The sequence below is a fragment of the Sus scrofa genome, chromosome 2 (genome assembly GCF_000003025.6).
Source record: "Sus scrofa isolate TJ Tabasco breed Duroc chromosome 2, Sscrofa11.1, whole genome shotgun sequence".
NCBI classification, from domain to species: Eukaryota; Metazoa; Chordata; class Mammalia; order Artiodactyla; family Suidae; genus Sus; species Sus scrofa.
Window position 1 is genome coordinate 147,161,795 of NC_010444.4, and position 19,577 is coordinate 147,181,371.

Consider the following 19,577-nt stretch of genomic DNA (forward strand, 5'->3'; position numbering starts at 1 on the left):
AATGGTAATAACGACAAACACTGACTCTATAATAAAGGAGCACACATTTGGGATTAGAATCTAAAGTCAGGAGTTCCCGTCGTGGCGCAGTGGTTAACGAATCCGACTAGGAACCATGAGGTGGCGGGTTCGGTCCCTGCCCTTGCTCAGTGGGTTAACGATCCGGCGTTGCCCTGAGCTGTGGTGTAGGCTGCAGACGCAGCTCGGATCCCGCGTTGCTGTGGCTCTGGCGCAGGCCGGTGGCTACAGCTCCGATTCAACCCCTAGCCTGGGAACCTCCATATGCCGCGGGAGCGGCCAAGAAATAACAACAACAACAACAAAAAAGACAAAAGACCAAAAAAAAAAAAAAAAAAGAATCTAAAGTCACATGAATTGTTTGGAGTTCCCACTGTGGCATCGTGGGTTAAGAACCCAACTGCAGTGGCTTAGGTCGCTGTGGAGGCATGGGTTTGATCCTTGGCCCAGCACAATGGGTTGATGGATCTGGCGCGGAGCCACAGGGAAGTGACCCCACCCCCAGCTCCTGGAGCAGATCCCGACTGGTTGGGCCCGTCAAGCCCACATCAGCCTCTGATAATCCGCCCAGAGGGAGTGGGTGGGAAAAAAAATGGATACACAGGAAAAGGTGGAGCCAAAAGAACAACTATGAAACCACAGTGGCTTGGTTATGAGACCAAGCAGTGTCGTGGCCAACAGCCTCGATTCTGGAGCCAAACTGCCTGGGTTTGAATCTGACTCTGACACTGTCTGGCCGTCTGTGCTAGCTTAACCTGCCTAACTTCTCTAAGCCTCAGGCTGTAAAGGGGATAATAACAGGGGATAGTTCCAACTTCATAAGAACTCACAGGGTTGCTGTGACGATTCAATGAATATATACATAAAAATTCATGTATATGTCAAGCACTTAGAAGAGCCAAGCACATACTAAACATATAGAAATGGTGGCTGGAATCATGTGTGTCAGGGTGTCTATAAATTACTGTAGAAGGTGGCCTGACTGGTATAGGAGAAGGGACAGAATGAGGATAGAAGGACTTCTCTGAGGCATGGAGTGCCAAGCTGGATTTCGGAAAAATTAAGTGCAAACACCACACCGACCCATCTTCTGAAAAGGATGTAAACTCCATTCCCTAAGAACTGCAGGAGAAACTGTCCGCTGAAGTTAACACAGGAAGAGGGCATATGAGAAGTACCCAGCTGTGAGTTTTTATCATAAATGGATGTTGGACCTTGTCCAATGCTTTTTCTGCATCTATTAAGATGATCATGTGGTTTTTGACTTTTCTTTTGTTAATGTGGTGTACGATGTTGATTCATTTGCGTATGTTGAACCATCCTTGTGCACCTGGGATGAATCCCAGCTGGTCGTGGTGAACAATCTTTTTGATATGTTGTTGGATTCGGTTGACTAAAATTCTGTTGAGAATTTTTGCGTCTATATTCATCAAAGATATTGGCCTATAGTTTTCTTTTTGGTGGTATCTTTGTCTGATTTTGGAATGAGGGTGATGGTAGGTAGCTTCATAGAATGTCTTTGCAAGTGTTCCTTCTTCTTCAACCTTTTGAGAAAGTTAAGGAGGATGGGCACCAGTTCCTCTTTGTATGTTTGGTAGAATTCACCTGTGAAGCCATCTGGTCCTGAACTTTTATTTGTAGGGAGTGTTTTTATGACATATTCAAGTTCATTTCTAGTGATCGGTCTGTTCAGTTGGTCTATTCCTTCTTGATCCAGTTTTGGCAGGCTGTAAGAATCTAGAAAGTTCTCCATTTCTTCCAGATTGTCAAATTTGTTGGCATATAATTGTTCATAGTATTCTCGCGTGGTTTTTTGTATTTCTGCAGTATCCGTTGTGATTTCTCCTTTTTCATTTTTTATTTTGTTTATTTGCGTTCTTTCTCTCCTCTTCTTAATGAGTCTAGCCAGAGGTTTATCAGTTTCATTTACCTTTTCAAAGAACCAGCTCTTGGTTTTTTTCTATTGTTTTTTGAATCTCTATTTTATTGATTTCCTCTTTGATCTTTATGATTCCCTTCCTTCTGCTGACTTTATGGTTTTTTTGTTCTTTTTTCTAATTCATTTAGGTGGTGGGTTAAGTTGTCAATTTGATCTTTCTTCTTTTTTGAGGAAGGTCTGTATTCCCTCTGAGCACTGCTTTTGCGGCGTCTCATAGACTTTGAGTGGTTGTGTCTTCATTATGATTTGTCTCAAGGTATTTTTTAATTTCCTTCTTGATTTCCTCATTGACCCATTGGTTTTTTAGTAGCATGTTGTTTAGTCTCCATGTAGTTAGTTGTTTCTCATTTCTTTTCCTGTGGTTGATTTCTAGTTTCATGCCATTGTGGTCAGAGAAGATACTTGAAATAATGTCTATACTCTTAAATTTGTTGAGGTTAGCTTTGTGCCCCAATATGTGATCAATTCTTGAGAATGTTCCCTGTGCACTTGAGAAGAATGTATATTCTGATTTTTTTGGATGTAATGTCCTGAAAATGTCAATTAAGCCTAACTTTTCTATTGTTCCCTTTAGGATCTCTGTTGCTTAACTGATTTTCTATCTAAATGATGTGTCCATTGATGTGAGTGGGGAGAAAATACTTTAAAATGATGCTACTGAGAAGGGCTTAATCTCTAGAATATACAAGCAACTTACACAACTCAACAGCAAAAAAGCCAACAACCCAATGGAAAAATGGGCAAAAGACCTGAATAGACATTTCACCAAAGAAGACATACAGACGGCCAAGAAGCACATAAAAAAAATGTTCAACATCCCTGATTATTAGAGAAATGCAAATCAAAATTACCATGAGATACCACCTCACACCAGTCAGAATGGCCATCATTAAGAAGTCCACAAATAACAAATGCTGGAGGGGGTGTGGAGAAAAGGGAACCCTCCTGCACTGTTGGTGGGAATGCAAGCTGGTACAACCACTATGGAGAACAGTATGGAGGTACCTTAGAAAACTGTACATGGAACTACCATATGACCCAGCAATCCCACTCTTCGGCATACATCCAGACAAAACTTTCCTTAAAAAAGACACATGCACCTGCATATTCATTGCAGCACTATTCACAATAGCCAAGACATGGAAACAACCCAAATATATATGATGGAATACTACTCAGCCATAAAAAAGAACCAAATAATGCCATTTGCAGCAACATGGATGGAACCAGAGACTCTCATCCTGAGTGAAGTCAGAAAGAGAAAGACAAATACCATATGGTATCACTCATATCTGGTATCTAATATACAGCACAAATGAACCTTTCCACAGAAAAGAAAATCATGGACCTGGAAAATAGACTTGTGGTTGCCTGGGGGGAGGGGGAGGGAGTGGGAGGGATTGGGAGCTTGGGGTTAATGGATGCAAACTATTGCTTTTAGAATGGATTAGCAAGATCCTGCTGTGTAGCACTGAGAACTATGTCTAGATACTTACAACGCAGCACGACAATGGGAGAAAAAAATTATGTATGTATGTATGTGTAACTGGGTACCCATGCTGTACAGTGGAGGAAAAAAAGAAAATGTAATAAAAAAATTAAAATTAAATTAAATTAAAAAGAAATACCCAGCTGTGTAACGCACAGACAAGGAAAAGACTAATGAACTCTTGCCCAAGAAGGTGCCACAAGTGCAGAGAGTCTGCAAGACGCCAAAAGTGTGTTTATGTAAAGGACACAGAGCCAGGCTTAGATTCTATAGGAAGCCCATTTCAAGCCATCTCTAAACTGAGCCAAAAGGCCATGCACAGGGACAGACCAACTGGTTTCCTGTCACACACCCATACCTGCTAACCAACACACTGCTGGAAGGTCTAATTTTGGATTCAGCAGCCATGACAGTTCTGTTCTGTTTTGTTTTGTTTTTCTCTTTAAAAGAAGACTGCCCATATTTCATTTTCTGGATGCAGTGGCTAGCCAACACTCTCACATTCCCTTCAAAGGAGGGGAACAGAAGTTACAAGGTGTCTTGTCTTTGATGTCCCCCCAGAATGATCCACTCGTTTAAGAATGCCTGCCTAAAATGCCTTTCTAAATCCACCTCAGGATCCAAGAAAACGTGAAGTTTCCCAAAGTCTGAATCACAGCTTTCATCACTTCATCCCCTGCTCAGAAACCTCTGTGTGGCTGCTTGTCGCCGAAAGAATAAAGCCCATTTTCCATAACCTGGAATCCAAAGCAACCTACAGACTGACATAAGTCCATCCTTCACAAATGTTCATATCCCTGCCTCACGGCTTTGCTCCAAGTGGGGTCACATCTCGGCTTGGTGACTTAGTGACCATACCACTTTGAAAGCTACTTAATCTGAGCTTCAAAACGCCACAGATGAAGGAAACAGCTTTGGCCCTGACATAACAGGAGTCAATAAATACTGGCTTGTTGTGCCAAGAATCAAAGAGAGTGTTTGGCAGAGGACAAGAACATAACAAACCAAAGATAAGAAAAAGTGCAGCTGGGCAAACCTGTTCCCCCCCCCCATATTTTGCATTTTGTTGTATTCTAATTTTCTTTCTTTTTCTTTCTTTCTTTCTTTCTTTCTTTCTTTCTTTCTTTCTTTCTTTCTTTCTTTCTTTCTTCCTTCCTTCCTTCCTTCCTTCCTTCCTTCCTTCCTTTCTTTCTTTCTTTCTTTGTCTTCTGTCTTTTCAGGGCTGCATTCATGGCATATGGAGGTTCCCAGACTAGAGGTTGAATCGGACCTGTAGCTGCCAGCCCACACCACAGCCACAGCAACTCAGGATCCGAGTCACATCTGCGACCTACACCACAGCTCACAGCAACGCTGGACCCTTATCCCACTGGGCGAGGCCAGGGATCGAACTTGCAACCTCATGGTTCCTAGTCGGATTCGTTTCTGCTGCGCCATGACGGGAACTCCTGGGCAAACCTTTTCACACAGGAATCTGGTAATATGTATCAAAATACAAAGTGCATATAACCCTTGACCCAGAAATCCCACATTGCTCCACCTACCCTAAAAGTTCAATGAATAACAAGTGGGGATATATGTAATCATAGAGATTTCATTACAGCACTGTTTATAATAGCAAAAAAATTAGGAGCAATCAAAATGCCAATTAGGATTGGACCAAGAAAATTACATAAGAAGACGCTATTGTTAGGGGATGAAAATTGCTTTTTTTTTCCTGAATTGTTTAGTATTTTTTTTACAAGATGCATATATAATTTTTCCCAGAATCAGAGCGGCTATTTAAAAAATAATTTTTAGGAGTTCTTGCTGTGGTGCAACAGGATTAGTGGCATCTCTGCAGCATCAGGGTGCAGGTTCAATCCCCAGCCTGGCACAGTGGGTTAAAGGATCTGGCATTCACAGCTGCAGCATAGGTGGCAACTACAGCTTGGATCTGATCCCTGGCCTGGAGACTCCGTATGCTGTGGGGCAGCCAAAAAAAAAAAAAACAAAAAAAGGAAAAAGAAAAAGAAAAAATAATTTTTAAGAAAACGCAAAGGAAAAAAGTCCTGAAGGATGTTTCCCGTGGATTCCCCAGGCCAATTATCATTTACGAAGAACTGGTGAAGGTTTAGCTCACCTTTTCAAACTAGACAATCACCCAAAAGAGCTGATAAAAATGAGGATGAAATGAAGTATACGAAATGAAAGACATGCGTTTTTTGCATAAAATCAGACAATTCTGTTCTTTTACCATTTCAACAAAAAGGAAAAAATAAACTCTATTCTCTAAACACAACCGTTATAGTTAATCCAAAAGATCTACATTCTATGTGAAGTTTTTATTATGAGAAACTGAAAAAAAAAATTACATGGTAGTTGAGAGCAAACCCCTCTCGGACACATTAATGAGACATGGCACCCACACTCGGTGTGCTGCTGAGGCAGAGTCTACACGACCAAAATTAGGGGAGCAGAAATGATGTGCACACGTGATGAGACTTCAGAAAGGACTTTAAATTTCTGGATCTCGATTATTTGAGTTTGAGGGCTTTATGTCCCTTTAAATGACGGGGGAATAAAAAATTCAAACCAGGAGTTCCCTCATTGCTCAGCAGGTTAAGGATCAGGCATTGTCACTGCTGCGGTACAGGTTCAATCCCTGGCCTGGGAACTTCCACATGCCTCAGGCACATCCAAAAAAAAAAAAAAAAAAAAAAAAATTTCAAATCATACAGAACAACACTAAAACAAAAGAGGGAGTTCCCGTCGTAACGCAGCAGAGACAAATGTGACTAGCATCCATGAGGACGCCAGTTCGCTCCCTGGCCTTGCTCAGTGGGTTAAGGATCCGGCATTGCTGTGAGCTGTAGTGTAGGTCGCAGATGCGGCTTGGATCCAGCATTGCTGTTGCTGTGGCTGTGGTGTAGGCCAGCAGCTACAGCTCCAATTCAACCCCTAGCCTGGGAACCTCCATATGCCATGGGTGAGGCCCAAAAAAGATGAAAAATAAAAGAGTAAATTACCCTCTGAAATCACAGTTCACAGCAATAATCAGTATTAAAATGTGGTACTTGTTACAGTTTGTTTAAAAAAAAAAAAAACACCATTTCAAAGGAATTAAATGTTTTTCATCCATTACACTGGCAAAAAATTTAAAGAATGTTAGCATCAAGTCCGAACAATGTTGAAGTGTTAGCGTCAAGTCCGAACAATGTGCTAGTGATCAGGGCATAAATTAATGTGTTAACACACTTGTAACCAAATCTATATAAACTAAAAATATGAGAACCAGCCATTTAACTTTCTTTTATCGAGAAATACCTCACATACCAATAAATTCACCCCCTTGAAGATGCACAGTTCCGTGGTTTTAGTACATTCAGAGTTGTGCAGTCATCCACACTAGCTCCCGAATACTTTCATCGCCCAACAAGAAATCCCATACCAGCAGCAGTCATGCCCTCCTCTCCCAGCCTTGTTGCCCGTGGCAACCACTTACCTACTTCCTGTCCTGTGGATTTACCTATTATGGGCATCTCAAATAAACTGCCTCAAATGCCCTTCTATAACTGGCTTCTTTCACTTAAAACTGTGTTCTCAAGCTTCTTCCCTGTTGTGACAGGAGCCATTACTCCATTTCTTTTTCATGGCTGAATAATATTCCATGGAGTGGATATATCACATTTGGGTACATATTTAACAGGTGACGGACATGCGGCCTGTTTCCACATTCTGCCTGTTATGAACGTGGTGCTATGCGTGTTCCTGCACAAACTGTCACGTGGATATGTGTTCAATACAATGCAGGATTGCTGGGTCCGATGGAAAGTCTGTGTTTAGCTGCGTGAGGCCCTGAAAACCTGGTTCCCACAACAACTGCACTATTATACATTCCCATCGGCAGCGTGTGAAGGTTCCAGTTTCTCCACATCCTTTCCAGCACTTGGCGTTGTGTGTCCTTTTCGTTACAGCCATCGCAGCAGGGCTGCAGCGGTATCTCGCTGTGGCTTTACTGTGCATTCTCCTAAACACTGACCTTGCAGAGCATCCTGTCACACCTGCCAACCTTTGGGGATTGACTCCGATGCCCTGCCCACGTTTTCGCTGGGTTGTCTTTTTATTCCTGAGTTGGAATGTTCCTTTATATATTCTGGGCACTACACCCTTATCAGATACATGGCTTGCAAATATGTTCTCCCGTTCTCTGGATCGTCTTTTCACCTTCTGGACAGTGTCCTCTGAAGTACAAAGTTTTCAGTTTTGATGAAGTCAATGTGACCTACTCTTTGTTTTGTTGTTTGGCATCTTGGTGTCCTATCTCAGAAACTTCCGCCTAATCCTAGACCACAAAGACTGACTACCGTGTTTTCTCCTAAGAGCTTAATAGCCTTAACTCTTTCATTTAGATGTCTGATCCCTTTCGAGGTAAGTTTGTATTTTGCTGTGTGAGGAGATTCATCTTCATTCTTTTGAATGAGGATATATAGTAGTGCCAGCACCATATGTTGAAAAAAAATACTCTTTTCCCACTGAACTATTATGGCCTATAGCTTTTTAAACACTACCTTAAGTGTTCTATAGACTGTGCCAGTGGTTACATAACTGTACCTCTGCAAATCTGTCAAAATTCAGTGAATTGTACACTAAGAAGAATAAATTTTGTTGTATGGAAATAATAACTCAATAAACCTGACAATTACGAATTCTCTTTTCACACATTACTGTATGTCAGCTATATCTCAATAGTAAAAACAATTTTCCTTTAGAGAAACACTCACATATAGCATATATAAGATCATATTCTTCACAAATATTACAGTACTGTTTACAATAAAGAGTAACTAGCAACCATCTGAATGTCTGTCAAAAAGGAAAAAAGCTAAAGAGAATGCAGCATGATGATAGGATTGAATGCTGTGCAGCAGTTCAAAGGAATAATCTAGATTTTATAAACATCAATGGATAAAGTTTAGAAACATTCTATTTAAAGAAGGTAAGTGCCCACAATGATTTACACAGAATGAAAACATGTATGTAAAAAACATACACAGGGAGTTCCATTGTGGCCCAATGGTTAATGAACCCATGTAGCATTCATGAGGACGCAGGTTCGATCCCTGGTCTTGCCTAGTGGGTTAAGGATCCAGCGTTGTGGTGAGCTCTGATACAGGTCACAGATACGGCTTGTATCCAGCACTGCTGTGACATGGTGTAGGCCGGAGGCTACAGCTTCAGTTCAACCCCCTAGCCTGGGATCCTCCATATGTCACAGGTGCAGCCCTAAAAAAGACAAAAAAAAAAAAAAAAAAAAAAACCACACACACAAAACCATACTCTACAGGTTCTATGAGTATCTAAACCTATCTCTTAAAGGTCTGGAAGAATATTCAATACGCTGGCAACGTTCATTGCCTCTGGAGAAGGTAAAAAGGCACCAGGATTAGATAGGACAGGCAGAAAGCAGCTGAGCTGCTATTCTTCCCCAATGGGAAATCTAGTCATTGATTATTTGTGTGATAAAAATTAATAGTATATAATTTATGTGAGACAGAAGCTACAAGTACGCAATCACAGCTTTTCAGTTAGGTGCTCTCATTTGGGCTTTCCTGCACCCAGTCTACACACACACACACACACACACACACACACACACGTCATCTTACCAATTCGGATTCTCCACACTTTCCCGGAAAACAGACTCTTCCTTCATGGATGCATACTGTGTCCACGTAAGGCAGTGACTCCTTATAGCCATGTTCCTTTCCTGAGGATCGAACCATGACTCCTCTTCTAACTGGATATTAGGTACCTTTAAAATGTTCACCTGTCCAAAAAAGGGAGGACGGCTTTCTGAATTTAGGAAGAGCAAGCTACATAAGGACTATATCCAGAGCTGCCTTTGGTCATGGACTATTAAGAGGACAGGTGACCCTGATACACCGAAGATGGCTCCCCAATGGTTCAAAGTCCTTGATAATCAAACACACTAGGACCTTACTAAACGGTGGTAAGGACATGCAAATGGCCCAGGATGTATGCGGGCTGCAGAGTCCGTGGCCTGATGTTCCCAACTGCTAACCACTAAGCAAATTATCAGCCTCCTTCCTGTCTCTTGCAGGGCTGCTTATGGCCTTCTTAAACTGATGGATTCTAATTGGAACCACTTACGGGATCACATGCAGGACACTACCAGATAAAATATTTTCCTCATTTTAAACTCTGTCCAATATCTAGACATGCAGGCTTTCCGAGGTGGAGGACACATGGAAAACTACAAAGGCAGAACTGCACAAGTCAGAGGTGTCCTTAAATTATTCAAGAATTGAGATACAAGACAAAGTTGAATGCCTTTTTAAATAATAGATTCAAAGCGTGTATATAGGGCAAAGGCAGGGTACACACTCGGTGGAAAAAGCCGGCAATAATTTGCTGCATATACTGCAACATATTGCCATCTGGAAAACAAAAGAAAGTTCATGTTCATTGTCATATCCACTAAAGAAAGTGACCGTGTTAATCCCTGATAAGAAAGTGATCGAAGCAGCCACGTGTTCTATATACAGCACAACAAAGCAATTTGCAAGCTAATCAGCGGAAGCCCTGCTGGATTTTATATCACACAGAGAATCACTTCCGGGTTAAAATGACCATTTGAGACATTTTTAAAAGTGTGCATCAACACGCTCTCCTCTTACTTCCTAATGATTCTACAAGGACTCGTGTCAAGAATCCCTCTGCGGTTAAAGCAACGTGATTGAAAATTTCCACTCACCTTTTTCCAACAATCACCAGAGTGCTTAAGGATTTCAAAGAGAGAAAACAATTTGCTATCATGAAGATTTCGTCATCGACACCGTTACTTCACAGAAACACACAAAAAGATTTACACAAGGTGCTGAGAACATCACACTCCCAAATCACCATTCTCTCTGACAGTGAGATGGCAACTGAAGCTTTTCTTTCCTTACTCAAGCTCGGGCTAAATATTTACCATCTGCCCGCTTCTGATCGTTCTTACCTAACAGTCACAGCTGGCCACTGACAGATTACAAAGAATGGCCACTTCATGCAAAACGTCCAAAGTAGCTCTTAAATTAACTGTAGACCATCGCTGTGAACACTGGGCGCCCTCCGAAGAGACCAAACAGGATAAAACGATCTCTGAGAACACCTGTCAAGCTGAGGTTGGAGAGGGACAGATGCCTGCCTTCAAAGGGCTACGAGGCTGGAGAACCGGGAGCGTTCTCAGGCTCCTCTCTCCATTAGAAAGGCGATCTCTCCCCACGACTGTTTGAAAATCACCCAGTGTCACACCAAATCTGATGAAATTTTGAAATGAATTTACCTTCCTTAACATCTCTGGAACCACATTCTGACAGACTGCAATCCTCTTTCTATAGATGATCCCTGTCGACACATCTAGAAACAGAAAAGTTTACACTCAAAAAAAAAAAATTTTTCAAGGGAATGTATTCCTGGGTTAAGGTGAATAAAACTTTTAACATCCATCTCAACTCCATGGAGAACTTTTAAAGAAAATGTTTTGCCTCCAAACTCGGTGTCCCTGACCACTTTTCTGGACCCGATCCCTCCAGAGATCTGTGAGCATAGGAATAAAGGCGAAACAAGTAGCTACTCCCACCGCACATTCTAGAGTCAAGGATGGAACAGTTCTTCCCTGCTCGGGAAGATCTGTGTCAACACTTAGAAGGCCACGGCCAATGAGCCTCCTGCTCAGCGCCAACCAAGAGGATGCTCTAACAAAGTGATGGAGAATCTGATTCCGCCACCTTCTGCACCAAACATGTTTTCAAGCACAGGCTTCTGGCGACAAATGTAAACTTGAAATTAATTATATTAGGCACAATGCTCTCTCATAGGGCAGCGGGCTCCCTGTGCCTGGAACTATTCTGTTTTGGAATAAAGTTTACAGACTAGCACTAGGTACTTAAGAAAAAATGCAATAAATATGAGTTGAGAAAAAAGGAAACCACATCAGAGAAAAAGATAAATTCTGAAGTGTTGTCGTTTGCTCTGTGAATTACTGTGACTCAGCCACGCTCCTGCAGGGTTTCTCAAAGCTCTGGCTGGAACAGCCTGAACCTTGGTGCAAACACCCTGACTGCCAGAACTTGTCCGTGGGTGAGAAACTGCCTCATCGCTGGCCATGGGCACTCCTTGGGCTACGTCATCCCGTATCTGCAGCACACCTGCTGAAATGGATTAGCCACTCCCAGAGGCAAAGATGGCCCTGCCAATGGTAGAAATTATAATTAGCTATGGAATATGCAACACTGCTCTCTCATTTGATCTTCTCAACAACCTAAAGGCAGGATTGCTATTATTTTCCCATTTAATAGATGAAGAAATGGAGCCTCCCAGATGTTAGGTAATGCAGAGAGTAACTTGCAGGACCTGAAATCAGATTTCTCCAATGCCACGTCATACCTTTCTCCCACGCTGAGGGCAGGGGCCTGAGAAAATGGTTTTTAACTGTATCGACACAATTACGGGAAGTGCACAAAACACCCTCACAACCAGAGCCAGTTCTCTGTTCCCTGAGCACAGAGAAGGTCTCAGAGTCGTGGGATAAACAGTAGCATCTTATATGTTTTCTTTGAAGGTTTAAGAGCCCAGGAGAGCGAGCCTGGCTGCCTCCAAAGGTTTGGAGGTTGGTGATATGTATCATTATTGCTTCCTGCATTGCCCAGCTCTCTAGTCCTAACAAGGAAAAGGCTTCTCCCTGAGATGCGAACGACAGAGAAGAGGAAAGACTCCTGCACTCCAGGCCAGGGGTCAGGAAGCATCTTCTCTAAAGGGCCAGACGGTAAGTATTTCAGGGTTTGTGGGCCTTACCATCTCTGTCACAACAACTCTATTGTTAGAAGGCAGCAGCCACAGATAACAGGTGAACAAACGGGCAGAGCTGGGTGTAGGTAAAACTTTATTTACAATAGGCAACACAAGCATAGTTTGTCAAGCCCTGTTCTAGTCAATACCGAACCATAGTGTTAAGCAGAGTTTTGAGACCATAAATTTTTTTTTTTTTTTGCTTTTTAGGGCGGCACCTATGGCATATGGAAGTCCCCAGGCTAGGGATCAAACCAGAGCTGCAGCTGCTGGCCTACACCACAGCCACAGCAATGCTAGATCTGAGCCTCGACTGCGACCTCCACCGCAGCTCATGGCAATGCCAGATCCTTAACCCACTGAGCGAGGCCAGGGATCAAACCTGTGTCCTCTTGGATACTAGCTGGGTTCATTACTGCTAAGCCACAATGGGAACTCCATGATTCTAGAATTTGATCACTTGACAGTCTCATCTATTCTATCATCTATAAGATGATACAAGAATATAGCAAGGGGTAAAGTCATGTCACCTTGGGCAAGTTATTGAACCTCTCTATACCTTGGTTTCTTCATTCATTCCATAAGAATAATAACTCCTACCCCTTGCATTGTTCTGAGGATTAAGTTAATGAAAGCAACAGTGCCTGGCACATATCAAGTATTCAAAAATGTCAGCTCTTACAGGTGTCATCAATTCTTAATGGAGAAAGTGACAAGGGTGTAAGGCAAGCCTCCTACTGCTGGAAATGCTGGTCGCCTCGAACACAGAAATACACCTGTTAATAGATCTGTTTAAAATCTAACAGGCCACAAATACACACACACACACACACACACACACACACACATACACCTTTACAAAAATCACATCACTTAATGATCATCACTGAAGTAAGGTAGATTTGGAGAACTTACCTCTTTTCTCCTCCACAATTTTTACAGAGATGACATTTTTATCCATGGGGTTCGGATACTAAGTGAAAACACACAAAGAAAAATTACCATTGATTTTTTTTTTTTAACCATAGTGAATTACTTCACAGTAACCAGTTATTTGCAGGAACAATAAATATTTTCCAAGCAATCTCTAAGGCAAGTTTTCATTCAAGAGTCTTAATTTTACTTCTTTGGTACATCCTATCATCAACTGGACTGGTATGAAATCTAGAGAAACTTTTTTTTTTTTTTTTTGGCTGCACCTGAGACATGCTGAAGTCCCCAAGCCAGGGATCAAGCCCAAGCCCAAGTCACAGCAGTGACAACACTGGATGTTTAACTCGCTGAGCCTTCAGGGAACTCTAAGAAATCTTCTTTAGAGTCAGCCTAGCCCTGGGTGGACAGGGGTAGGTTAGGTTAAGCTGATTAATAAATAATGCTATTAATATTGAACTAGCCGTAGAGGATTTACCCTGCTACCCTGCGTGTTGTTTCTTCAAGGCACTGCACTAAATGCTTTATATGCATGATCTTGTTTAAAAACGGCCTCTCTGTTGTGACTGTGTCATGTGGCATCACTATTCCATCTTTTAGAAATGGAAACTAAATGAAATCAGAGCGCATAGGATCACCCAGCTAATCTACAGAATTAAACCAGGCCTAAGACAGAGTGAGACTGCTGTGCTGCACTCTTGCCTGGTGGCCGGGCCAGCCTCACAGGAGGGTTACTACAGACAGAGTCTATGCCAGGGGCTCAAGGAACAGTTCACTGATTAAATGCTCCTGAAAGACGGTGAGGAGGTAACAAACTTGATATGATAACAGCTACCATTTTCGTCCTAGGCAGTCTGCATACATTATTTTAGTTTAATTCTCAAAACTATTCCATGAGGTACATGCTGGGTTTTTTTCCTTTCACGTCTGAGAAATAAGACTTGGAGAAGCTAAGTCATTTGCTCAAAACCACCCAGCTAAGGAGCGTCAAGACTGGAATTTACACACAGATACTTCTTTTGCCTTCAAGGTCACCCCCCTCAACCTACCCTCAAACCCCTCCATCACTGCAATCCCACATTCTCCCTGCTCAGATGCAACAAGAGACTCAGAACATGGAAGTAACATCTTCAAAGCCATCAGACAAGCAGGCTGCAGAGCAGGCTCTGTTCCCACAGGTTTACAGCTTCATCATGCAATCTAATCTGGAAAGGAAACTACAGGGTCTTATCCAAAAACAGCATGAGGTGCGAATGAGGAGGTGAAAGCAGCGAACAGGATGCAGGCAGGAGTCAGAGGCCTCTACTTAGTAAGCGTGAGCTTTAAGCCTTCCGAACCCAAGAAATGGTATACAGGACTCAGGGAGCAGGGAGGGTCTCCCCTACCCCACTGCAGCTGTGCGCATGTGCATGTGTGGGTGTGTGTGTGTGTGCGCGTGTGTGTGTGTGTAAGAGGTAGAATGACTGACTAATTTTCAGGAAACAGGGCCCATCACGTTGACACGTTCTTTTTTGTTTGGCCACTCCGACAGCATATGCAAGTTCCCGGGCCAGGGATTGAATCCAAGCCACGGCTGCGACCCAAGCCGCTGCAGCTGCAGAGACTATGCTGGATCCTTAACCCATTGTGCCTCAGCGGGAACTCCCACACATTCTTAAAGATATCTGTGTCCCAAAAGACATGGATTAGAACACAGACTCTACAAGAATAGGAATTTTGTATCTGCACCATCCAGCAGTGTCTGGCACATAGTAGGCACTGGGTGACTATCTGCTGAATGAAAGAACGATCTGGAAGAGAAACATGCTGCCCTCAGGGGTCATTGTGGAAACTAAACCTCACTTCCTTCGGAGCCCAATCTACGGAGGGCCCTGGGCTCTGTCCTCAGCTTCCTGACACCTCTTCACGCTCCATGCCCTAAACTCTGCCACTGACACTACTGTCCTGACAACTGCGAGCTTGATAACTAGTCGACAACTCAGCTTCTTAAACGTTTACTCATGCATTCATTCATACATTCATTCTAGCTCCAGAAAAAAATGCTCAGAATGACGATGATGACGGTTTTCTTAAAGTTTAGCCTTCAGCATTTTTTTTTTTTGAAGATAAGGCCCATTTACAGAGGATGAGGTTTAGCTATTTTGTTCCTCAGCAAGAGGCCTCACTTACACAAAATCCTTGAAGCTGGGGAGAGAGCTGAGACCCACACAGATGCCCTGAATTTTTATTGTGTCTGTGTGTGTGTGTGTGTGTGTGTACAAAACAGAACTTGAGTGTAAAAAGTTAAACGAGAGTATGAGGGTACTGCCTTTACTGCCGTTCTAGTTTACTCGAGTTCTATTATCAATACGTCCTGACTGACTGAATACTATAAATAAGTTGTAGGAAGTTGTAAGTTGTAGGAAGATCGCTGAACCAAATCATGAAAGAACTTGGAAACGTCATCGTCAGAAAAGGCTCATGTAAAAAGTTCCCAAGTTCTCACTGCTTCAAAGTTATCAGTGACATTCCTCAAGATTATAAGCTCAAATGATTTATTTATGCTTGTATATAACCTTAACATTTGCTCATTAAGCTGAAGGGCATTGCATGGTAAAAACTATTTATTCTTCACTGAATAACGTGGCGCCTCACCATGCCACACACTGTTCTAGGCCCTAGGGATACAATAATGAAACAAACAACATTGTAGCCTCTTAGAGAGTTTACATGTTCGTTGGAAAAACAAGCAAAACAATAAAACACATAAGGAGAAAATAAATCAGACCAGGAGATAATAGGAGGATGGGAAATACTGAGCGGGGCCATTAAACTCATTAGACAATTCTTGTAAATTACAAAGTAAAACACGAGTTTCCTTAGTCAAACACAGGAGAGCCTAAACTATTCACTCTACTAAACTCATCTGCAAGATTCAAGTCATTTTCCTAGGCAGCTACTTTAGGAGCTGAATACACATAAGCCTCAAGTTTCCTTCCATATGTGAATGAGAAAAAAAAAAAAAAAATCAGCAGTTTATTTACAATAGCTAAATACCGTGACGTGAAAAGCATAGAGTTTAACGTTCTTAAAGGACTTATTGTGCGGAAGCGCCCCCTAGCGGGCATCACTTGAAATGGTCTGACACCATCTTAAGCCAATGAATATTTGCGATTTAATTCACAAAAATTTACCTGGGGGGCGGAGAGAAGGAAGGCTACTGGGGGCAGGGGGCATCACTAGGAATGCCAATTTGGGAAGGCAAGAAGCAGGTGAGCAGATTTTTCTGGACACCTTTCATACACAGTGTGACAGTGGAAAGGATCAGGCTAGATCAGGATCAAGCCATCAAAGGCTTACTGAGCATCTCTGCCTGTGCAAAGCACTGTATTAAGGTCACCATATGTATTATCTCATGTCGTCCTCCCCCAAACAAGGAAGCCTATTAACAAGTACTATGATAAGGAGTCTCCGTGTTAAAAACATAATGGTTGGAGCCTGCACACAAGCAGGGCAATCCAGGGGTTTCCCAGTCCCACTCACACTAGGGACTCTCAAGGAAGCAAAGTGGTCTAGTGGATGACCCAGACGTCTGCCATCCTTGGATGGCAAATTCCTTGCCATCCTTGGAGCTGACTCAGTGCACCACTAGCTGCAGTGGCTAAGAATTACCTACCCCAAGGGGCTATGCACATTTGCTGTACTTTCTGGGTGTCGTTAGAGATTTTTAAGGTATGATTAGGTTTTATTTTGAATTGACTTATAATTTTTACTTTCTTCACAGAAGGTGTAAAGTAACGCCTTTCCCCAGGATATAAATGTGTTGCAAATTTCACTGCATTATCTTATGTGTAGGTAAGTCTACCAAGGGAAACATGCAGACTCTCCTGCATTGTCAGGTACTTTGCTTTCATTTATGTTTTACATATTAAAAGGTAAGAAGCCAAAAATTGCAAAGTAACGGCTAAAAAAAACCAAAATATACATTAAAACAAACACTTCGCTATGAGGAGTAAGAGGCCAAGAAATGGAGTCCATCCAACTATAGGAATAACTCTTAATATATTTCTGGAAGTGGATTTGTGAAGGTAGGGTGCATTCGTTTTTCTTACAGGGGAGAAAGTACATAAGCTTTCATAAAGCCTACTTTTAAGAGAGAAAGGAATTAGTAAAAGAGCAACTTTCCAAAAAGCTGAGACGTCAATGTCCGCCTCTTACAACACTCCCTCCACCAAAAAAGTCAACGACTCCCTAAGGAGCTACTGTGGACCAACTTCCAAAGGACATTATCCAAGAGGGGACAAGGAAGCAGCTGCGCTGACATATCAGTATTAGTCCTGCAAAGAAGGCCAAGGGGACCTAAAATAAGGTATATTTTATTATACCTTATTTATATTAACGCGGTATATTGTGTAATATATTAACACGGCAGTTGTGCAAGCATCAAGGGTATCTGCTACTCATGCTGCTGCCGACACGTACACGCAAAGGGATGGGGCTGCAGGAAAGAGATGAGGCCTTCAGCTACACAAAGAAATCACCATAGGCTGGGCCAAAATCCTACTGAGACCTACAGGCAACAGCCTATCTTAGAAGAAAGACAATGTGCATTTTATACCAAGATCAGATGATCAGTCAAAATTGCGATGATCAGGAATTCCCATCGTGACTCAGGGGAAACAAATCTGACTAGCATCCATGAGGACACAGGTTCAATCCCTGGCCTGGGTCGGCGGGTTAAGGATCCGGCATTGCCGTGAGCTGTGGTGTAGGTTGCAGATGTGGCTCGGATCCTGAGTTGCTGTGGCTGTGGTGTAGGCCAGCCGCAGCAACTCCGATTCGATCCCTAGCCTGGGACCCTCCATATGGCCCCGGGTGTGGCCCTAAAATGACACACACCAAAAAAATTTCAATGATCAAAGACTAAACCTATTTTAAGTCAACAGATATTTTGAATGGCTGTTTACAGGCCGTCCCAGTAGGAGGACGAAGTAGAAAGAACAAACAAGGAGGCAAGACCTGAAGCCCAGATCAAGTGCTGCTATCTGTGACGCCAGACGGTGGACCTCCAGCTGATCCCAAAGGCCCTCTGGCAGGACAAGCCACGATTCTAAACGAAGGCCAACCAACGTCACTTCACCCCCATTCATTCCAAAATGTCCCCATCACTGGCAATGACATAATGAAGTTTTGTCAAAGAAACAGTTTATACAACTGTAACACAAAAGAAAATCCTCTTATCTAAACATTAAATACACACAAAAACCCTATTCATTTAAAGATAGGGAGTCTAGGGAGTTCCTGTCGTGGCACTGCAGTGAAAAGGAATCCAGCTAGAAACCATAAAGTTTCGGGTTCGATCCCCGGCCTCGCTCAGAGGGTTAAGGATCCAGCATTGCATTGAGCTGCGATTAGGGCATAGATACGGCTCAGATCTGGCATTGCTGTAGCTGTGGTGTAGGCTGGCAGCTACAGCTCCAATTAGACCCCTAGCCTGGGAACCTCCACATGCCGCGGGTACGGCCCTGAAAAGACAAAAAATAAAATAAAATAAAATAAAAATAGAGTCTAGCAGTTCTCTTGTGGCACAGCAGGCTAAGGATCCACCATTATCACTTAGTGGCTTGGGCCACTGCTGTGGTATGGGTTCAATCCCTGGCCCAGGAACTTCTGCATGCTGTGGGCCCAGCAACCCCCCACCAAAAAAAGAAAGAACAAAACAAAAAATATAAATTAAAAAAGTTTAAAATGTAAAGTGAAAAAACAAAAATATAAACTAAAAAGAAATTTTAAAAAATTAAAGAGAGTCTGGAAAACAGAATGAGTCCCCCCCCCCTTTTTTTTTTTTTGGCCTCCATGTTTTTCACAGAACTGGAACAAATAATCCTAAAATTTATATGGAACCATAAGACTCAACATTGCCAAAGAAATCCTCAGGATAAAGAACAAAGCAGGAGGCATCATCTTTCCAGACGTCAGACAAAACAACCGGGCTACAGTAATCAAAGCAGTATGGTATCGGAATATGAACCAATGAAGCAGAATAGAGAACTTAGAAATAAACCCACACACCTATGGCCAATTAACCTTGGACAAAGGAGGCAGGACTATACAAAGGGGAAAAGACAATCTCTCCAGCAAGCGGTGCTGGGAAAGCTGGACAGCTTCATGTAAATCAATCAAGTTAGAACACGCCATCACCCATGCACAAAAATAAACTTGAAGTGGCTTTCAAGACTTAAATATAAGACGAAGCACCATAAAATTGCTAGAAGAGAATAGAGGCAAATATTTTCTGACATAAATCATAGATAGCACTGTTTCCTTAGACCGTCTTTCAAGGAAACAGAAATGTAGCAAAAATAAGAGTTCCCTGGTGGCCTACTG

The 19,577-nt window shown here is 42.4% G+C and overlaps 1 protein-coding gene across 6 annotated transcripts in view; it reads right to left on the minus strand.

The window, feature by feature from the left end:
* PRELID2 (PRELI domain containing 2) overlaps positions 1-19,577 on the minus strand; it is an 89,917-nt gene that overhangs the window by 59,975 nt on the left and 10,365 nt on the right. For 4 of the 6 annotated variants that reach the window (XR_002341969.1, XM_021084957.1, XM_021084956.1 and 1 more), the window contains exons 2-5: positions 13,197-13,254; positions 10,777-10,850; positions 10,204-10,227; positions 9,095-9,255 (exon numbers count right to left, since the gene is read on the minus strand). Coding sequence is in view for 5 of the 6 variants with exons in the window: in XM_021084957.1 (XP_020940616.1) it covers positions 9,095-9,255; positions 10,204-10,227; positions 10,777-10,850; positions 13,197-13,254 (317 nt within the window). In the remaining variant the exon portion in view is untranslated. The remainder of the gene's footprint in view (positions 1-9,094; positions 9,256-10,203; positions 10,228-10,776; positions 10,851-13,196; positions 13,255-19,577) is intronic. The other 2 variants (XM_005661780.3, XM_003124063.6) reach the window with 1 other exon arrangement.